Below are 19943 nucleotides of genomic sequence, written 5' to 3'. Positions count from 1 at the left end.
CACTGCTATTTGAAGCCAAAGACACCTCGGAGCTGCCATATTCACAATCACTGTGCACTCCCAACAGCGGCGGATCCAGTTAAAGATATCGCAAGTGCACCCCCCTCCGGATTTTTGATCAATTATAAGCTCTGAATGTCCTGGAAGAGCCCTCGTGTCCAGATTATTTTGAACAAGGAACGTTTCAGGCGGCTTCCCAACGCTCAGAGGTTTTAAATCACTTTTGCTTTATTATAAAACACTCCAAGTGCGACGGTAAAAAAAGGCTGCTGAGGCAGTTTCAAGGCCTACAATCGTATGGATCTCGCTGCTCAGAATCTCCGATGCATGATACTGGACTAATGGTGCAACAATTTTGAATTTGGCCGTGGTGCCAGTGATGACTCGCCTTCTCTTTGCAAAGGACAATGTGGGATCTTTAACGTCCACCAACTAATCCCAGCAGACATGACGCCCATTTTACCGTCCATCCGTTGGACGGCACACACATTGATGCCTCGGCCTGCCCTCCAAACACCAGTTTATCACTGGGTCGGGATTCGAACCCGAGCTAAACAGCTCGGAAGCTCAGGGTGTTGCCAGGTGTCGACGTTGTCCTGCCAGCTTTCTTGGATTGGTAAAAGTAAATGAACAAAAACCCTAATATAGGGAATTGGGAGAAGGAAGTGCATGCTTACTTTGCCTTCATTATTTTATTGAGAAAACAACAGCAATACCAATTTAACATTGATGCTTTTACATAAGAACTACAAAATAAATAGCTGCTGAAGAATTGCCTACTTAAGGTGAATGAGCTTTTCATGAAAACAGGTAAAACAGTATGGACCCAATTCGCATCATGAGAAAGCAGATGGAATTATGAGATTTGAGGTGCTGTGGATTGTGTAACAACATCAACTTAATTTAACATTTCAAGGGAACGACATCATATACTTGTGCATCTTTGTTCGAGAATATCAATGAAACTTCAAGGCCATAAAATGTGTTTGTATTGTCGGGAATTTTATACCAAATAGAATTGTTTTCTCTAACATCGCTTAAAGTTATCACAAGTTTGGATTTTAAGTTAAGTTATCACAAGTTTGGATTTTAAGTTAAGTTATCACAAGTTTGGATTTTTAAGTTAAGTTATCACAAGTTTGGATTTTAAGTTAAGTTATCACAAGTTTGGATTTTTAAGTTAAGTTATCACAAGTTTGGATTTTTAAGTTAAGTTATCACAAGTTTGAATTTTAAAGTTAAAGATATCGCAAGTTTGGATTTTTAAGTTAAGTTATCACAAGTTTGGATTTTAAAGTTAAAGATATCGCAAGTTTGGATTTTAAGCTAAGTTATCGCAAGTTTGGATTTTTAAGTTAAGTTATCACAAGTTTGGATTTTAAGTTAAGTTATCACAAGTTTGGATTTTAAGTTAAGTTATCGCAAGTTTAGATTTTAAGTTAAGTTATCACAAGTTTGGATTTTAAGTTAAGTTATCGCAAGTTTGGATTTTAAGTTAAGTTATCACAAGTTTGGATTTTTAAGTTAAAGATATCGCAAGTTTGGATTTTAAGTTAAGTTATCGCAAGTTTGGATTTTAAATTAAGTTATCACAAGTTTGGATTTTAAGTTAAGTTATCACAAGTTTGGATTTTTAAGTTAAAGATATCGCAAGTTTGGATTTTAAGTTAGTAATCACAAGTTTGGATTTTAAGTTAAGTTATCACAAGTTTGGATTTTAAGTTAAAGATATCGCAAGTTTGGATTTTTAAGTTAAAGATATCGCAAGTTTGGATTTTTAAGTTAAAGTTATCACAAGTTTGGATTTTTAAGTTAAAGATATCGCAAGTTTGGATTTTTAAGTTAAAGATATCGCAAGTTTGGATTTTAAAGTTAGTTATCACAAGTTTGGATTTTAAAGTTAGTTATCACAAGTTTGGATTTGAAAGTTAAAGATATCACAAGTTTGGATTTTAAGTTAAGTTATCGCAAGTTTGGATTTTAAAGTTAAGTTATCGCAAGTTTGGATTTTAAGTTAAGTTATCACAAGTTTGGATTTTAAGTTAAGTTATCACAAGTTTGGATTTTTAAGTTAAAGATATCGCAAGTTTGGATTTTAAGTTAGTAATCACAAGTTTGGATTTTAAAATTAGTTATCGCAAGTTTGGATTTTAAGTTAGTAATCACAAGTTTGGATTTTAAGTTAAGTTATCACAAGTTTGGATTTTAAGTTAAGTTATCACAAGTTTGGATTTTAAGTTAAGTTATCACAAGTTTGGATTTTAAAGTTAGTTATCGCAAGTTTGGATTTTAAGTTAGTAATCACAAGTTTGGATTTTAAGTTAAGTTATCACAAGTTTGGATTTTAAGTTAAGTTATCACAAGTTTGGATTTTAAGTTAGTAATCACAACTTTGGATTTTTAAGTTAAAGATATCGCAAGTTTGGATTTTTAAGTTAAAGATATCGCAAGTTTGGATTTTAAAGTTAGTTATCACAAGTTTGGATTTTAAAGTTAGTTATCACAAGTTTGGATTTGAAAGTTAAAGATATCACAAGTTTGGATTTTAAGTTAAGTTATCGCAAGTTTGGATTTTAAAGTTAAGTTATCGCAAGTTTGGATTTGAAGTTAAGTTATCGCAAGTTTGGATTTTAAAGTTAAGTTATCGCAAGTTTGGATTTTAAAGTTAGTTATCACAAGTTTGGATTTGAAAGTTAAAGATATCGCAAGTTTAGATTTTAAGTTAAGTTATCACAAGTTTGGATTTTAATTACACTTGATTTAAGTTTATAAAACTCGGTTGTCCTCGAACTATTAAAACCAACAAACAAACTCGTTTATGGATTTACATTGCAACAATAATTAATGTTCATTTTCGTAAGTTAATTGAGAGTGACAATTACTGTTATTGTGTGCTTCATGAGATTACAAATGGTGTTTAATAGTACAAAGATAACTCTAATGGAAACAAGTCATCAGACATGATATTCATTTCTTCAAGGACCTTGGTCACATCTTTTTTGAAAGCAATTTTTTCCCGACGGTTGGAGCTACAACTTCAGCCAAAATATTACAAGTCAACAATAATATTCCTTAGCAACTCAAAGGACTTCATACATCAATAAAAAGTGCACAACATCCTGTTAAACCTGTATAAAGCAAATCTATTCTGCGATGCTTTGTGGCAGCTTTCCATTGGACAACCGCAGTACATTCACTGGGTACGCCGCACCTTCCCGCGTCTGCTCCTGAAAACCAAAAGCAACCTTTATCAGGTATTTTTCTTACAAAAAAAAGTAACAAAACATCAGTGAGATACCAAACTGAAATGACCAAAACCAGTTAAACTGTTTTACAAATAACTTTCAAAAAGCTCCACAAACGACATATTTGCAATAGTTCAGTATACTTGCATTTTTCTTTATTTTATCATTAATCTTCTAATCTCAGACATAAAGCTCTTTCTAACAATTGATTGACTGATATTAATGTTCGGTAACTTCCGGGTGGCATACAAAGCTGAAATCTGGCGTGCCAACGGACATTGAAGCGGGTACAACGGGAAAAATCGCAGAACCGTCGGAAGGCATCCGTAAATGAAAATTTACATTAAAAAACGTAAACGCATCTGTAAAAAATATTTTAAAACCCTCAATTTATATCAGCCATTTGAAAATTGTAATTTCTAGAACTGTAAACTGTCAAAATAGAAATGTCAATGAAAATTTAAGTAAAAAACTGTGAACGTGTCGAAAAAAGACAACCTCAATCGATATCGAGCATTTGAACATTGTAATTTCTCTAATAAATTGTAAACTGTGAAATAAAAATCTCAATGAAAATTTACCTTAAAAACCGTCAATGCATCCGTAAAATAAATAAATAAACCTAAATTGGTATCTAACAGGAAGTCGGTGATGCTTGCCTACAATCATAAAGCTTCTACTTATTATATACCTATAATGTACCTATAATGTGTCGAATACAGAGAATGAATGGGATGGCAACATAGAGAGTAACCCAGTTTTAGGACCGGCAGAGAAGATAACTGAGAAGGAAGTTGAGGAAGCGATAAAAGCAATGAAGGGTAGAAAAGCGGGAGGGCCGACGGGAGTTGTGGGAGATATGTTGAAGGCAGCAGGAAGTTGGGGTATGAAGACAATGACAGAGATCTGTAATCTGGTGGTGAAAGAAGGCCGCATTCCAGTGGCTTGGGAACTGAGTACCCTCGCCCCTCTATACAAGGGGAAAGGTGACCCTCTAGAGTGTGGCTCGTACCGAGCGATAAAGTTATTGGAGCATGGAATGAAGGTATTGGAAAGGGTGTTGGAGAGGAGGATAAGGAAGAAAGTGAAGATCGACGAAATGCAGTTTGGATTTATGCCAGGAAGAGGAACGACAGACGCGCTTTTCATTGTGAGGCAGTTGCAGGAGAAGTACATGGAGAAGAGGAAGAAGTTGTTTCTTGGGTTTGTTGATCTGGAGAAAGCATTCGATAGGGTTCCACGCAAAGTATTGACATGGGCAATGAGGAAGTTAGGAGGGAGGAATGGTTGATCAGAGTAGTGATGGCAATGTACAAAAGAGTGCGCACAGCTGTAAGGACGAAGGACGGGAACAGTGGTGAGTTTGAGGGGAAGGTGGGAGTGCATCAGGGGTCGGTACTAAGTCCACTACTATTTGTAGCTGTGATGGAGGTGCTGGCTCAGAACGTAAAGGAGGGTTTACCGTGGGAATTGTTGTATGCAGATGATCTGGTGTTGATTGCGGAAAGTATGGATGGACTGAAGGAAAAGATGAACAAGTGGAAGGAATGTATGGAGACAAAAGGTCTGAAGGTGAATATCGGAAAGACGAAGGTGATGGCAAGTGGTAAAGCATGTGGTGAGGTGGAAAGAACTGGGTAGTGGCCCTGTGCTGTGTGCAGGAAGGGTGTTGGAGTGAACTCCATTCAATGTACAATGTGCGCTGAGTGGGTTCATCAAAAATGTAGTGGTCTGAGAGGGTCATTAACCGGTGTGGCAGCTACATTCAAATGTCAGGTGTGCACAGAGGGAGCTGCAGATGGAGGAAATGTTGAGTTGGATCTTGGAGACGGCATGAAGCTGGAAGGTGTGAAAACATTTTGCTACCTCGGAGACATGCTGAATGGAGAAGGTGGATCAGACTCGGCAACGGTTGCTAGAGTGAGATGTGCATGGAAGAAGTTTCGGGAACTGAGTGGCATGCTGATGAGGAGGGGAGTGTCGTTGAAGCTGAAGGGAAAGGTGTATGCTGCATGTGTGAGAAGTGTTATGATTTATGGGAGCGAGACATGGGTAATGAACGTAGAGCAGCAACGAAGGTTGGAAAGGGTGGAAATGCGAATGGTTCGATGGATGTGCGGAGTATCGTTGAGAGAGAGGAAGACAAATGATGAATTGCGAAAAATGATGGGAATAGAGCCTGTGATTGATGCTGTGAAGAGGAACAGGTTGAGATGGTTTGGTCATGTGTTGAGGAAGGATGAAAGTGACTGGTTGAGAAGAGTGATGGAAATGAATGTAGAAGGAAGTAGAGGACGGGGAAGACCGAGAAAGACCTGGCCAAAGATGGTGGAAGAAGAAATGCGGGCAAGGGGGTTAACAAGGAGAGATGCAGAAAAAAGGGGAAGATGGAGAAGGTTGTCATGGGGACCGCAAGGCTAACCCCTGCTCTAGCAGGGAAAATGGCCTTAAAATGCATGTTGTTGTTGTTTGTTGTCGTGCGGACCCTTCGGTTAATACCAGGGTTCGCGGATGGACCAGAACGGATTTACTTGAGGCGACGACCAAACACGGATTCAGCTATAAAACGCGGGAGGAAGAAGGAAAGTGGAAGCTGCGGCAAAAGCACTTATCTTCAGCGAACCGACGGCAGCTGCAGGGAAATTAATCAACTCGACAAACAAGATTTAAGGTACAAAAACAGATTTATTCCACGGAACCCGAAACAATGAAACGCGACGGTAATCAAATAATGCTCCTAAATTGGGATCCCACACACCTCACTTCAGAAACGAGACATAGGAAGGAATTACCAAAAGAAAACGTTCGTTATGTAATTGCGAATGTGGTGCGTCCTTATCTGTCTTGCGTCTCCAAGCTCCGCTGCACACCACGAGGTCCCTCGCTCCAGCCCCACAGCACCGCGAAGGCCCGAGTCAACGCCCACTCCAGGCTCCTCGTCGACCGCCCACGAGGTCCGTGCACCACTTTAAGCTACAGAAGCGCCGATCGCACACGAGGCCCCAAAGCACCAAAAGCACCACTCCAAGCACCATGCAGATGGCGAGCCAACGACCACCAGGACCTCTCAATACCAAGAAGAAAATCGCAGAGAGCACAAGACAGCCAGAGAGGGACGTGCAGCACAAGAGGCAGTGAAGAACCCAAAAACTAGAACTCGAGCAAGAGAGAAAACGTCGTTCGGCACGCCCTCATATAACCTGGGCGGTGACGTCAGCCTTGGCGCGCCACCAACCAGCGCCTTCCACCGAACCTTCCAGCTTCGCGCCTCCCGCACTCGTTGGCTGGAGGTTCGCGCCTACCACGCTGACCAATCACAGGCCTGTAGCGTGGTGATAGCTCGTGTTACTCTATTTTGCTTGGCCTGCCAGAGGTGTAGCTGGCTGCGGCCCATGCGGCGGTGCCCCGAACTGGCCTCTTGCCTGTTCTCTTCCAAAGTCCTTGTCAGGGAAGGGAATTATTTAATGTTGTACTAAGTGCCTGTCTGAGTGTTTATGTTTGTGTGCATTGCCATGAGGGACAACGGTTTGATTACCAGGTGTGACACACAGTGGTTTATCTTAATCCCTACACTATCTAACACTCGAACATCCTGGTATGTTCACAAGCAGACATCTTAACCCGACAAACCGGACTAACATAGAACTTATTACAAGGTAGATTCCCGATCGCGACAGACGAACCATGTTACCTATTCAGATCTACCTGACTCTAGATATTGCTTGCCCTACCGACATAACACAGCCCCCACCCCCCACCCCCCCTGGAACCGTAGCTCCTGCTAGGTTCACTGCAGGCGCTACCATTCCAGTCTTAACACTTACTGTCTCACACTTACTTAGCCTATGAAATAAAGCATGAGGACTGTGGGAAGTGAGTCGGACTTCCTACCTATTCTCCTTAACATGCTAATCCCCTTAACAGTCATGCAGGCAAATATGTACATTTTGAATATTTACAATGATTCCGGTTTGTTCCTGTGGAGGGAGGAAATAAACAAACACTCAAAAATCCTACCTTAACCCACAAAACTTAACCAAACTTACAAAAATTCACAAACTCGAATAAACATTTGTACAAACCCAGTCTACAGACTGCGTCCCCCGGTGGATACCACAAGACACAACCTTACCTGCGGGGCCATCCCAATGCACCCCTAAATTTCCGTGGGCCCTGTCCAGGTGTTACAGGTGAGTGACATGGCTCGGTGGATTTCGTCCACATTCATTCAACACAAACCCCTTATCCACGCATACTCATTCCAAAACTCCTTACACACAAAATCATAACCAAGCACGTATTTCACCCCCCTGCAGGACCATGGCATTGATGTCATTCGTGTGTGCATTTCATTTCTCCTCGGCAGCGGGGAGGTACCGCACAACAAGATGGTGGGGGCGCTTCAGGCTGTGGTGCCCGCAGTCCCAAAACAAGTCAACCGACTTACAAGTTCATTGCCCCCCCACCCCCTATACCTCTTGGCCCCGTGACAGCCCAACAGCCGTTTCTGCCATTACCCCGCCGGTGAAGGTCTCCACACACCAGGCTCCGTTGCCTCCTGCTGCCACCAGCTCCATGGGTCGCCGGGGGTCTCCTTTACCCCACGGCACCCAACCAGACCCTTCACCGATGAGCTCCAATTTCCAGATACCACCGGCTGCCAGGGGGAATTGCCGTAGAGGGGGGCCGCAGGCATCGCTCCTCAGAGAGCCTGATCTGTACCTGTGGACACACACACCTTCCCCACCCACAAGATCCCAAAAGACATCTCCTCCCCCGCTGCCATTCAATTCTCAACACATTTCCATAGATCTTCTTCAAGCAGATCGGTCTTCAAGGCACGGTCTTCAAGCAGCCACCAATCATCTGGACTGGTCTCCCATCTCTACCACCTCTGACATCAACTCATCCTGGGAATTCTTCCAATAAATTGCTCTCTCTCATGCACAGATTTATCCCATCTCATCTTCAGTTGTCATACCCTTCCTCCCGTCCATGGTACACGGAATCTTGTGGTGAGGCTGTTGCCCAGAAACAACTTGCCTTCGTCTCCTGGAAAGCAAATCCAACGGAAGGAAATCTCATTTCCTTTCACAAAGCCCGAAACAAGTGTGTGTCCACCCTCAGGAGAGCCAGGAAACAATATCTCTCCGTTCTCAAGACCGAACTCTCTTATCTGTCTCCTTCTTCCAAATCCTGGTGGCGTCTGGTCAAATCTGTTTCTGGTGTTTGTTCCCCCTCCATCCCCTCCCTTACCTCAAACGGCTACACAGCTGACTCCGCATGTGAAAAAGCTGAATGCCTCAACTCTGTGTTTGCCTCTAAATCTTGTGTCCCAAACCTATCCCTCTCTGTACCCACCGTACCCAGTCGTACCCAGCTGCTCCTGGACTCCGTGTCCTTTCCTCCTGACAAGGTGGAAAAGTTTCTGTCAACCCTCGACTCTGATTCTGCAACTGGACCTGACGGCATCAGCCCACGGGTCCTAAAATCCTGTTCTTCCGCTCTTTCACTCCCTCTCTCTGTTCTCTTCACCCTCGCTTTTGCTCAAAGTCAACTGCCATCTGCTTGGAAATCAGCCAACATCACCGCTTTGCACAAAAAAGTGCAAAAACAGATCCTAGCAACTACAGACCAATCAGCCTTCTCCCAATTATCAGCAAAGTCATGGAATCCATCATTGCTTCGGATATGAAATCTTTCCTCTTCTCCAATGGCTTGATCTCTGATCATCAATTTGGTTTCAGACCAGGTCACTCTACTCTGGACATACTGCTTCTGCTGTCTCAACAATGGATGGAGGTCCTCAATGCCAAACAGGAAATTAGAGCCGTCTCCCTCGACATATCACATGCCTTCGATACGGTCTGGCACCCCGCTCTGCTCACCAAACTCTCCTCCTTTGGTATCCATGGAAATCTCCACGCATGGCTGGCGGACTTCCTCTCTCGTCACGTCAACGTGTGGCCCTGAATGGGTTTCTCTCATCTCCTCTTCCTGTTCAGGCTGGAGTTCCCCAAGGCAGTGTTCTGGGCCCTGTGCTTTTTCTGGTCTTCATCAATGATCTCTCTGACTCTCTTGAAAATCCTCTCTATCTCTTTGCTGATGACTCCACTCTCTGCCGCTCAATTCCTCATCCCTCAGATCGGCAGTCTGCAGCCTCCTCACTCTCTGCAGACCTGGACAAAATCACGGACTGGGCAAACAAGTGGAACATGTCTTTCAATCCTGACAAATCTCACACTCTTACGATGTCTCTCCGAAAAGACCGACTGGACAACCCTCCCATCTACTTTCTGAATAATCCTCTCCAAGAAGTCCCGTCACTCAAGCTTTTGGGTCTCACTATCTGCCATGATATTTCCTGGGAAAACCACATTTCCAAGCTGGCCTCCAAAGCCAGTCGCCGACTGGGCATCCTCCGTCGTGCGAAGTCCTTCCTTGGCACACCTGAGCTCCTCACCACATACAAGGCTTTCATCCGCAGCTCAATGGAATACTGCTCTCCCCTCTGGGCTGGTGCTCCTGCCTCACACCTAGCTCGTCTTCACGCTGTTGAAACCAAAGCGTTCGGAATCATTGGAATCTCCCGCGATGATGCTATCTCCGAGGGCCTTTCACTTACTCACCGCAGGCAGGTTGGTGGTCTTTCTGTCTTCTACCGACTCCTCTCCAGCCTTGCTCCCCCAGCTCTCTCTGGGCTCTGTCTCCCAAATATTCCTGCAGGTCGCACAAGATCTGCCTGCAACCCTCTTATGGTTAAACTGCCAAAATCAAGACTCTCTGCTCACCTTCACTCTTTCATTCCTCTTTTCTCCCGCCTCTGGAACAAACTCCCTCACTCTCTTCAATCCCACTCCTCCCTCCAGGTCTTTAAAACGGCTGTTCACCACCATCTCTTATCTTACCCAATCCAAAACCTTGATCTTTTCTACCCCTGCTAATTTCACCCCAAATCCACTTTTTTGAGGTGCCGACTTCTTTCCTGGAAGTCCTTGGTGTCCTTGCGTTTTATACCTATCCTGCCTCCCCCCAGGCCCTCTGCCTCCCACACATCTCCCGATGTCCCTGCTCTCAAATGTTGTGTTTGTGTGCTTCCTCCCCTTCTCTCCCCATCTTGTCGACCGCTCCCCTTTTTATATACTTTGCTTGCTTGTTTGTTTGATTTGTTTGTTTGATAAATGTTAGCTCTTTCACGAGCCTCGACTCTGTATACAAAAAAAAAAAAAAAAAAGATGGTGTTACAAAAAGTTGCCTGGCCTGCCATTGTGAAATCCCCAGTTCACAGTTCAAATCATTACATTTCCACAAGCGCATTTCAAAACTCTCAATAATTATCACTCATCCGTTTTTCCATTCTCCACGACCACATAAAAACATAACCACAACACTAATACAAACGCCAGCCACAATACTCCGGGGCACACATTCCATCCCCCTCACCGGCCATGTCATCACTCGCACCCGCCCCTAACTCCAAATTTCATGTCCCCAATTTAAATAGCAAGTCCTGGAGCCTGGAACAATACACTTCAAAACACTCACCTCAAGTGCAGGTAGTTGTAGGTTGGTCGGGTCCAAGAGTGCCATCCACCACACCTAATTTTCCCCTCACCCTTCCAATCCACCCAGGAGCCTCCCGACCCATGTAGGAGCTCAATCTATCCCTGTGAACTATCTGTGGAAGGGTATGCGGGCCCATCTGAATTTTGAACACCACATCAGTCACCTGCCGAAGCACCACCCCGGGGCCCTTCCAGGGTGAGGTGAGTTTTGGACATACCCCCTTCCTCCTCCGGGGCCAGCAGAGCCAAATAAGGTTTCCAGGAAGGAACCGAGGTGTGTGTGCCCGAGCGTCACACCGCGTTTTCATATGCGAGGAAGCCAAGCCAATTTGCTTTCTCGCAAACTCATGAGCCTTTTCTGTGCTCCTTTTCAAATTAGTTGCATAACTTCCCACAGATGCTTCACCCGGTTCCTCTGGTGACGGTCCCATCAACAAATCTGTCGGGACTCGCATCTCCCTACCGAACATCAACAAGGCGGGGGTGCACCGAGAGGTCGCATGCTGTGCGGTCCGGTATGCCATCAATATAAAGGGGAGGTGCTCATCCCAATCCTGTTGGTTTTCAGCTGTAAAGAGGGCCAATTGGGTCAACAAGGTCCGGTTGAATCGCTCCACCATCCCATCCGATTGAGGCCTAAGAGGGGTCGTCCTGGTCTTGTGAATTTGGAGGAGCTCGCACACCGACCGCATGAGCGCAGATTCAAAGTTCCGGCCCTGGTCGGTGTGTAGCTACCTTGGAATGCCAAATCGGGAGAAGAATCCCTCAACTAAAACTTGAGCTACCAGCCGGGCCTCCTGGTTGGGCAATGGGTAGGCTCCTGGCCACTTGGTGAAGTAGTCCATTGCCACCATAATGTACCGGTTCCCTCGGCGGGTGGCTGGCAGGGGCCCCACCACATCTACTGCCACCTGCTCAAGTGGTGTTCCTACGTTGTACACCTGGAGCGGGGCCTTGCGTGCACGTGGGGGTCCCTTCTTACCGCGGCAGAGGCCGCAGGATCTCACCCAATCTTGAATGTCCCTGCCATAATTCACCCAGTAGAACCTCTGCTGCAATTTGGACAAAGTTTTGGCCACACCCAAATGTCCCATTGTCCTAGTCCCATGTACATGCCCCATAACCACTTCCTTCAATTTGTTTGGTACAATTATCAACCAGGAAGCTACATCGCCCGTTGGTGTTACCCATTTCCTAAACAAATAGCCATCTTTCAACCCCAACATCTGCCACTGTGCCCAATAGGCCTTCACCTGGGCCCCGTGCAGAGCAATCTCCTCCCAAGAAGGTCTTTTGTCCTCTTCTAGCCAATGAAAAAGGGGCCCCAAAACAGGATCCTCCCTTTGACTCTCTCGCCAATTCACATCACCCAATTCAGGTGGGGGTTGTGGCAAAGTTCGCCTGGTCACTCTCGCTGCATATCGGCATGCATCAATTTGGTCCTGCCCAATTGGATCCTTTGCTTCTTGTGTATCACAAAATTTGCACTGTGCCTCCCAACAGGGGTGCCGAGAGAGAGCGTCTGCATTGGCATGTGCTTTGCCGGGCTGATGTTGCACAGTGAAATTATACTGCTGCAGCCTCTCAAGCCACCTTGCAATTTGTCCCTCCGGCTCTTTGAACCGAAGAAGCCATTGCAAGGAGGCATGATCCACTCGGATCACAAACTCCCTCCCATAAAGTTAAGGGTGAAAGTGTCCAACTGCAGACAGTAGGGCCAATAGTTCTTTGTGGGTAACGCAATAATTTCGTTCGGGCCTCGAAAGTGCCCGACTGTAATGCGCAATAACCCTCTCGACTCCCTGTTGCATTTGTGACAACACAGCTCCCATCCTTCCTGGCTCGCATCTGTGTCCAGGATGTAATTGCCATCATCCGTCGGGTATGCCAAAACTGGGGCCTCCACCAGACGTTGTTTTAAGTGACTGAATGCCTCGATGCAGCTCTCTGACCATATAAATCGGGCTCCTTTCTCTGTCAATTTGTGCAAGGGTCTTGCAATTTCTGCGAAATTTGCCACAAATCTCCTGTAGTAAGAGCAGAGGCCCAAAAATCCTCTGACCTCCCTTACATTTTTGGGGGCGGGCCACTCTTTTACAGCCTTTACTTTTCCAGGGTCAGTGGCCACGCCGCTCTCACAAATCACGTGACCCAGGTAAGTCACCTCTCTCCTGAAAATTTCGCACTTGCTCGGATTCAATTTCAACCCAGCACCTCTTAACCTCTCAAATACCTCTGACAAATTTTTAGCAGCATGTTCAAATGTGGGAGCGTGAACCAATTCGTCATCCAGATAGACAAGGCAAGACTGCCATGGCAAGCCAATTAGAACACGTTCCATCAGACGCTCAAACGTGGCAGGGGCATTGCACAATCCAAAAGGCATGACTACAAACTGCCAGAGACCCTTTCCTGTCGTGAACGCTGTTTTCTCCCTCGCCTCTTTATCCATCTCCACCTGCCAATAACCACTCTTTAAATCCAATGTAGAAAACCATTTTGAGCCTGAAACGGCATCGAGGGTGTCATCAATCCTTGGCAGGGGATACGAGTCTTTGAGTGTCACATGATTGAGCTTGCGGTAGTCCACACAGAACCGAGTGGTCCCATCCTTCTTTTTCACCAGCACAATGGGTGACACCCAAGGACTCACTGAGGGCTCTAAATCCAGCTCTTTCCATTTTGCTCACCTGTTCCTCTGCCTCCTCTTTCTTAGCGAAAGGGAGCTGCCTTGGCGGTTGGCGAACAGGCCGAGCCTCGCCAGTACTAATTTGGTGCCTGACGAGACTCGTGTGTCCAACATCCTCGGGGGAGAGAGAAAAAACATCCAAGTTCTTACCATCCAAATTGTGCAATGTCTCTTCCTGCTCCGATGTTCGGCCCTCTTCAGAGCGTGTCATCATGTCCCGCACTCCCTCTGGCCAATCACATTTCCCCAAATTTTGCCCTCTTTCCGGCTGTACTGGCAAGCATGTGTATCCACTTCCTCTGGTGACCTCTACTGCACTACTGCATTTGGCTGCGATGGCCCCGCCCCTTACAGTGCGGGGGCAATCGGACAAGTTGAGCAGCCTAACTGCCAACATAGGCCCACGGGTGTCTATGGAGAGTGCGACCCACCATCAATCCCTTGGTCCCCTGCGAGGACCATGACTCCACTAGCCTCAGCTGGCCAATGGGTTGAGCACCTGCTGACTAACTCCGCCATCACCACTCTCTCTCGGACCTGGGAGGCATGATCACAGTGCGTGGCACCTCCAGCCACGTCCCTTGCACCTCCTCGTCATCCCCCAGTCCCACTAACTGCAGCCTCAGTGCCAAACCACATATGACCACGCCCAACGTCTAGTTGGCAGTCATGTTCCACCAGGAAACTCAGTCCTAATAGACACTGATCGCACACCTCCACCACCCATGCAACCAGGCTGACCTCCAGACCACCCAACTCCATCCTCACCACTCCGCGTCCCAATATTGGCGCCGTTGCCCCCGTAGCCAGTTGAAGGCTGTGTCCTTCTACCCTATCAATTTTGTCCCAGCCTCCAACACTCTGGTCTAGCACACTCGGATTGATAATGGTGTCACTGGCTCCACCACAGCCTCACAAAATTCTCCCTCAATTTTGCATCTAAACCTTAGATTACCCGTGCCAATTTTTCCGCAATTTACTATCTTCACCAAAGGAGGGCACTCCTCCACACACTTGCCAGCCGAGCATGGCCCCGTATGCTCGGCTCGTTCTAGTTTCCCGCACACTCTATTGCTACAGGCCCAGTCCGAGGTGGTGATCCTCTTTCTGGCGCCTGTGGACCTACTGGGGGCCCCCTCCTTTCTGGGCTGCGAAGCCTGTTAGGAGGTGGTGGCCCAGGTGGTTGCCGACAATCCCTCTGCCTGTGCCCTCTACTCCCACATCTAAAACAAGGCCCCATGAACGGACCCCACTGGTACCCAGGCGGAGCACCCCTCTCCCCTGGCCCAACCCGACGAAAATCAGGCCATCCTGATGGCAAACCTGGACCAAACTGCCGTTACTCACTCCCTGCAAATTTGCCCCCGGTCAAACTTGTCAGCTGGCGGCTGATCCCCCTTAACATTCGCCCTATGTCATCCTCCGGCTTCTCCTGATCCCGCACCTCTGCCTGCCATACCGTCACCGGTGCCCTCTCTGATGCGCGGTTCGACCTCCTCAGAAAGGTCAGTCTCACCGCGCATTCCGCTGCCCGGTGCACCGTGGGTGGGTCCTGCAACTCCACCAACGTCTGGACCTCGGGATCAGGAAGAGCAGCCATAAAATTTTCTATCGCCAGCTTGTCCCACGCCTGTGCTGGTAGGTCTCTATATGCTATCCTCACAGATTGGTAAATATCCTGGGCCAGCTCCTGCAATGTCTCATTAGGCTTTTGCCTGCGATACAGCAGCTGCACCCTGACCAGGTCACACCTTGCACCTGTCCCATACCTATGATTCAAGGCCTCACAGATAGCCTTGCTGGTCAATATTCCCTCTGGGACTACGTTTAGCACGTCTGCGGCTGACCACCAGATTCAGTGTCGCCACCAGATTCCCCATGCGCTCCTGCTCTCCCCAAACATTGAGCTGAGACACGCACTCAAATTGTGTCAGGAAGCCTCGTGGCTCCCTGATCCGTCAAATGCACGAGGGGGATTGTTTTTCCAGAGACTCTATTCCCCGATTCCTCTCTGTCCAAATCCAGCCCGGGGCAAAACACCCCCCCAACTGGGTATTCAGTTTCGGAGCCTCTGGTGTCCAAATGTGGCTCGTGGTGAGGGTCTCCTAGGTCACCTTAATCTGATCCTGGAGATGTTTCACGGACCGACTCACCTCTTCTCTTCAGCTCTCTTGGGCCCGAACAACCTCCGCCCTGATGGTGTTATCCCAGGTCTCCAGCCGCTCCTGCATCAAATCACTCACCCGTTCGTCATTATTCAATTGCGGCCCCCACAGGCCTTTTTCAATTAACCCCCGCTCCTGCTCTGTTATGCGGGTTCCAACCCTTTTACCTCCTTGGCCAATTCGCCCCCTGGTGTTTGAGCAGTCCCCATTCCTCACTCTGTTGTCGCATTCTGGCATCCACCTGGCCCCGATAGCCTGCCAGGTCTCCATTTACTTTATCAATTCGGGCATTTGTGGCACCAATCCGATCCTCCAACTTTTCCCCCATTCGGACAGCCTGGGTCATGCCCTCCTCTATTTCCAACACGAATTCTTCCCGTTTCAATTCAATTTCCACCCCCCATGGATTTTTCCATCTCCCCCATTTTAGTTTCTACTTTACCCTGAAGTTCCCCCAGTCTGTCCGTAATTTGGTTTTGCACTCTCCCTTCTATGCCATCAATTCGTTCCCCCAGCTGCTGTACCATTTCCCCAATTTTTCCTTCCAATTGTTAATTCCTTTCCTTCATTTCATTCCCTTGTTCATTCATTTGTTCATTCATCCCCTCCATTTTCCCTTCCAATCCATCAATTTTGTTTTCCATCCCTTCAATTTGTTCTTTCAATTCCTCCTTCAATCCATCAATTTGCCCCTCCATCTCTTCCTTCAATCCCTCAATTTTATCACTGGGCATTCAATTCTCCCCTCAACCCATCAATTTTATTTCCCATTCCTTCAATGTGTCCCTCCAATCTATCACTCATTCCCTTCATTCCTTCCCTCATTTCATTCTTTAATTCATTCCTTTGGGACTCCATTTTATTGTTCATTCCATCCAATTTTTTTACTCATTCCCTTCATTCCTTCCCTCATTTCATTGCCCTGGGACTCCATTTTTTCTAATCGCTCACTCTGAGCCTCCATTTTATTTTCCAACCCATCCTTCATTTCCCACATAAATTTCATTAAGGCCTGGGTGTCTATGGGGGCCGTCTCTACGGTGGGGGAAGCTCCACTCCTGCTCTCTACCCCAACTACTTCCGACACCCCCAATGCTTCCCGCATCTTCCATTCTCCCTTCCTCCATATTGCCCACCTCCTCCATCCGTAAAGGAGGTCGCTTTCCCACGCGGCTCTTACAACAGGAATTAAATTAAATTTAATGACGCACCTTTCGCGTCGTGCAAGCCCAATCGACTATACAATTTATCATCTCGGACTACGAAAAATTTTCGTCAAAATGGCGGGCTCGATGTTGCCCGACCGTGTCTATGTCTCGCCACGGACAAAAAAATTTGTCCGACGGGCCTAGATCCCACTCCTGACACCAGTTGTCGCGCGGACCCTTCGGTTAATACCAGGGCTCACGGATGGACCAGAACAGATTTACTTGAGGTGACGACCAAACACGGATTCAGCTACAAAACGCGGGAGGAAGAAGGAAAGTGGAAGCTGCAGCAAAAGCGCTTATCTTCAGCGAACTGATGGCAGCTGCAGTGAAATTAATCAACTCGATATACATATACAGATATACAGATATATACTCAAAGGCAAAAGTTATTGTGACACACAAACAACAAACAGAATCAGTGTTAAACTTTTACTGCCGCGAATGAAATGTTATTACATGGAAAGACAAATGTTTCAAGGTATGGTAACGATCAACAGTCCATAAGAACAGTGCACCTGGCATATGCAAATGAGCCACAACACAAGAGGGGGTTCACAAGCAAGTTCACACAGTCAGTAGCGAGTGTGTCCACCTCGTGCATTGATGCAGGCCTGGCACCTTCGCCTCATTGAGGCCACTAAACGTCGATGAAAGTCCTTGGGAAGATCATTCCATATCCGAGGAAGGATTTGGTGGAGTTTCTGCAGCGTTTTTGGAGGATTCGGATGACGTCGTAAACGTCGCTCCATTTCATCCCAGACGTGTTCAATGGGTGACAAATCAGGGGATCTTGCAGGCCAGGGTAACACATTAACATTGTTCTTATTAAGATACTGCTGTACAACTCAAGCAACGTGTGGTCTGGCATTATCGTGTTGAAACGTCACTCTAGGGCCGTTCTGTTGCAAAAACGGTAAAGCGGCCATTTGCAAAATCTCGTCTCGGTACCTCACAGCATTCAAGTTCCCCTCAATCACAATCATTGGCGTTCTTGCTGCAGCTGTTATCCCACCCCAGATCATAACGCCCCCACCTCCAAAACGATCCCCTTCCAGAACACATGGCCTGATGTAACGTTCACCTGTGCACCTGTAGACACGTGTCCTACCGTCAGCTCGGTGAAGCTCTGCCAAATGGTGTTTCCATGGACGTTGAATCGACGAGCAACATCACGCTGCGAGGTACCAGACTGAAGCATACCGATAGCTCTCCATCTGTCATTTTCCCCGAGGCGTGGCATGTCGAACTTGTTCCAGAACGATGAATAGAGGTGTTTTTCTGACTTCTGCACTTCTTAAGACTGCATTGAGTGGAAATGATAAGCATCTGGTTGTCTGGCCTTTTAAAGTGAACATTGCTGGCCATTTTTCTCGAATATGTCATGCTTCTTGCAAATTTCGTGCAATTCGAACAACAACTGCTTGGTTGCGTTTCTTCGACCATTTTAACACACTCTTTCTCTGGTTCAAATCCAAAAATTCATTCACAAGATTACCAATGAAAAAATTCCATGTCACAATAACTTTTGCCTCTGAGTATACATATACATATAGATATAGATATACATATACATATACATATACATATACATGTAGATGTACATATACATATACATCAAATTATAATTTAAGTTCTCCAGCCTAATGAGAGCTAATTATTAGGCTGGAGAACTTAAATTATAATTTGATTGGTTACTCCTGACCGTATTCAGGCGACTCCATATAATGAGTGGATACCAGAGATAATGTACTGTGTGGCAGGCGGTGCTTATCGCTCCCATTAAGGTACAGCATAGCTGGATGGGATACATTAATGGTGGTTCACCACTCATGGTATGAAGTCGTATAATGACTGATATACAATACGTATCAAAAAAAAGATAATCCGAATTCAAGGGGTTAATATGCAAACGTTATTTATTTTGACAATTTACATGTGGTTTACTAATTAAGAGGAGATCCTCAGCTTTCCATTGATACCTTCCATGCATCATTGCTGTCACACATGACCGAGTACATGTTCATTGAAAATGACAAGTTCAAATCGCATTTTTACAAGTTTGGCTAATCGGTGCAAGTCAGGATAATTGGTGCAAAATGAACGTCAGATGTGAACTTTTCTCAGGAATTATTGGCCTTTATGCACCCACACCTTCAACATGTCCACCTCCCCCTTTCAACACAAAGCTCACAGCAGCGGAGCATGCCCTGAACTGCTTGTCTCACCATAGCCGGGTCATTGCGCAAAGCATCCACTTCATGTCGAATACGGCCCTGCAATTCGTCAAGATCACGGGGAGGAGTTATGAACACCTTGTTCTTTAAATGTCCCCAAAGGAAATAATCACATGGTGTCAGGTCAGTTGATCTTGGCGGCCATTCCACTGCATGGTTGAGGGTGATGACTCGGTCTCCAAAGAGTTCCCTCAGTCGATCTCGGACAGCGATAAGACGATGTGCTGGGGTGCCGTCTTAGCCCACCAGAGATATCTGAAGACACCACGAACCTGTCACTCAAAGTTCTCCTCCAGCTGCGGTAAAACTTCATCATTGATCATCTGCAGATACCTGTTACCATTGACATTTCTTTGAAAGAAAAATGGTCCGATCACCTGACCACTTCCACAAAGTCCCAACCAAACAGTCCACTTTTGTCGATTCATGTTGGTGTCAAAATTAAATTCCGGGGGTTGTCCTGTCGGTGCATATTCAAGAACATTATGGGTATTGACCTTGCCGTCCATGGCGAAAGCAGCTTCGTCGCCGATAACGAGATACCGTAGGAAATTGACATCTGCTTCGCAACGTGCTGTCAACCATCCAGCAAGCACCAGCCTCCTGGCAAAATTCCCTGGCATAAGTTGATGCCGGATGTGAATCCGATATGGATGTTGGTGGAGGTCCAGTCTTGTGATTCGGTTGAATGTTGCCGAAGGCAATCCCGTCCAATTTCGTCTTGCGCTGGTATCCCTAGGATGCTCCAAAACTTGCTGCCTTACTGCTACAATGTTCATTTCCGATCGCCCAGTGCGCCTCCTACCAGAATGCCCCTTGTTGTGGTTGAGGCTA

General features: G+C 46.3%; 1 protein-coding gene across 1 annotated transcript in view; it reads right to left on the bottom strand.

Moving 5' to 3' along the window:
- Positions 1-677: 677 nt before the first annotated feature.
- The window catches only part of LOC137429047 (SPARC-related modular calcium-binding protein 1), a gene marked incomplete in the record, with an annotated part of 356175 nt that continues 336909 nt past the window's right edge, over positions 678-19943 (bottom strand). The window contains 1 exon segment of the mRNA XM_078781008.1: positions 678-3227. Within this exon segment, the coding sequence (XP_078637134.1) occupies positions 3194-3227 (34 nt within the window).

This window comes from Myxine glutinosa, chromosome 6 (assembly GCF_964187855.1).
Source record: "Myxine glutinosa chromosome 6, kmMyxGlut1.1, whole genome shotgun sequence".
NCBI classification, from domain to species: Eukaryota; Metazoa; Chordata; class Myxini; order Myxiniformes; family Myxinidae; genus Myxine; species Myxine glutinosa.
This window is presented reverse-complemented; position numbering and strand designations above follow the sequence as displayed.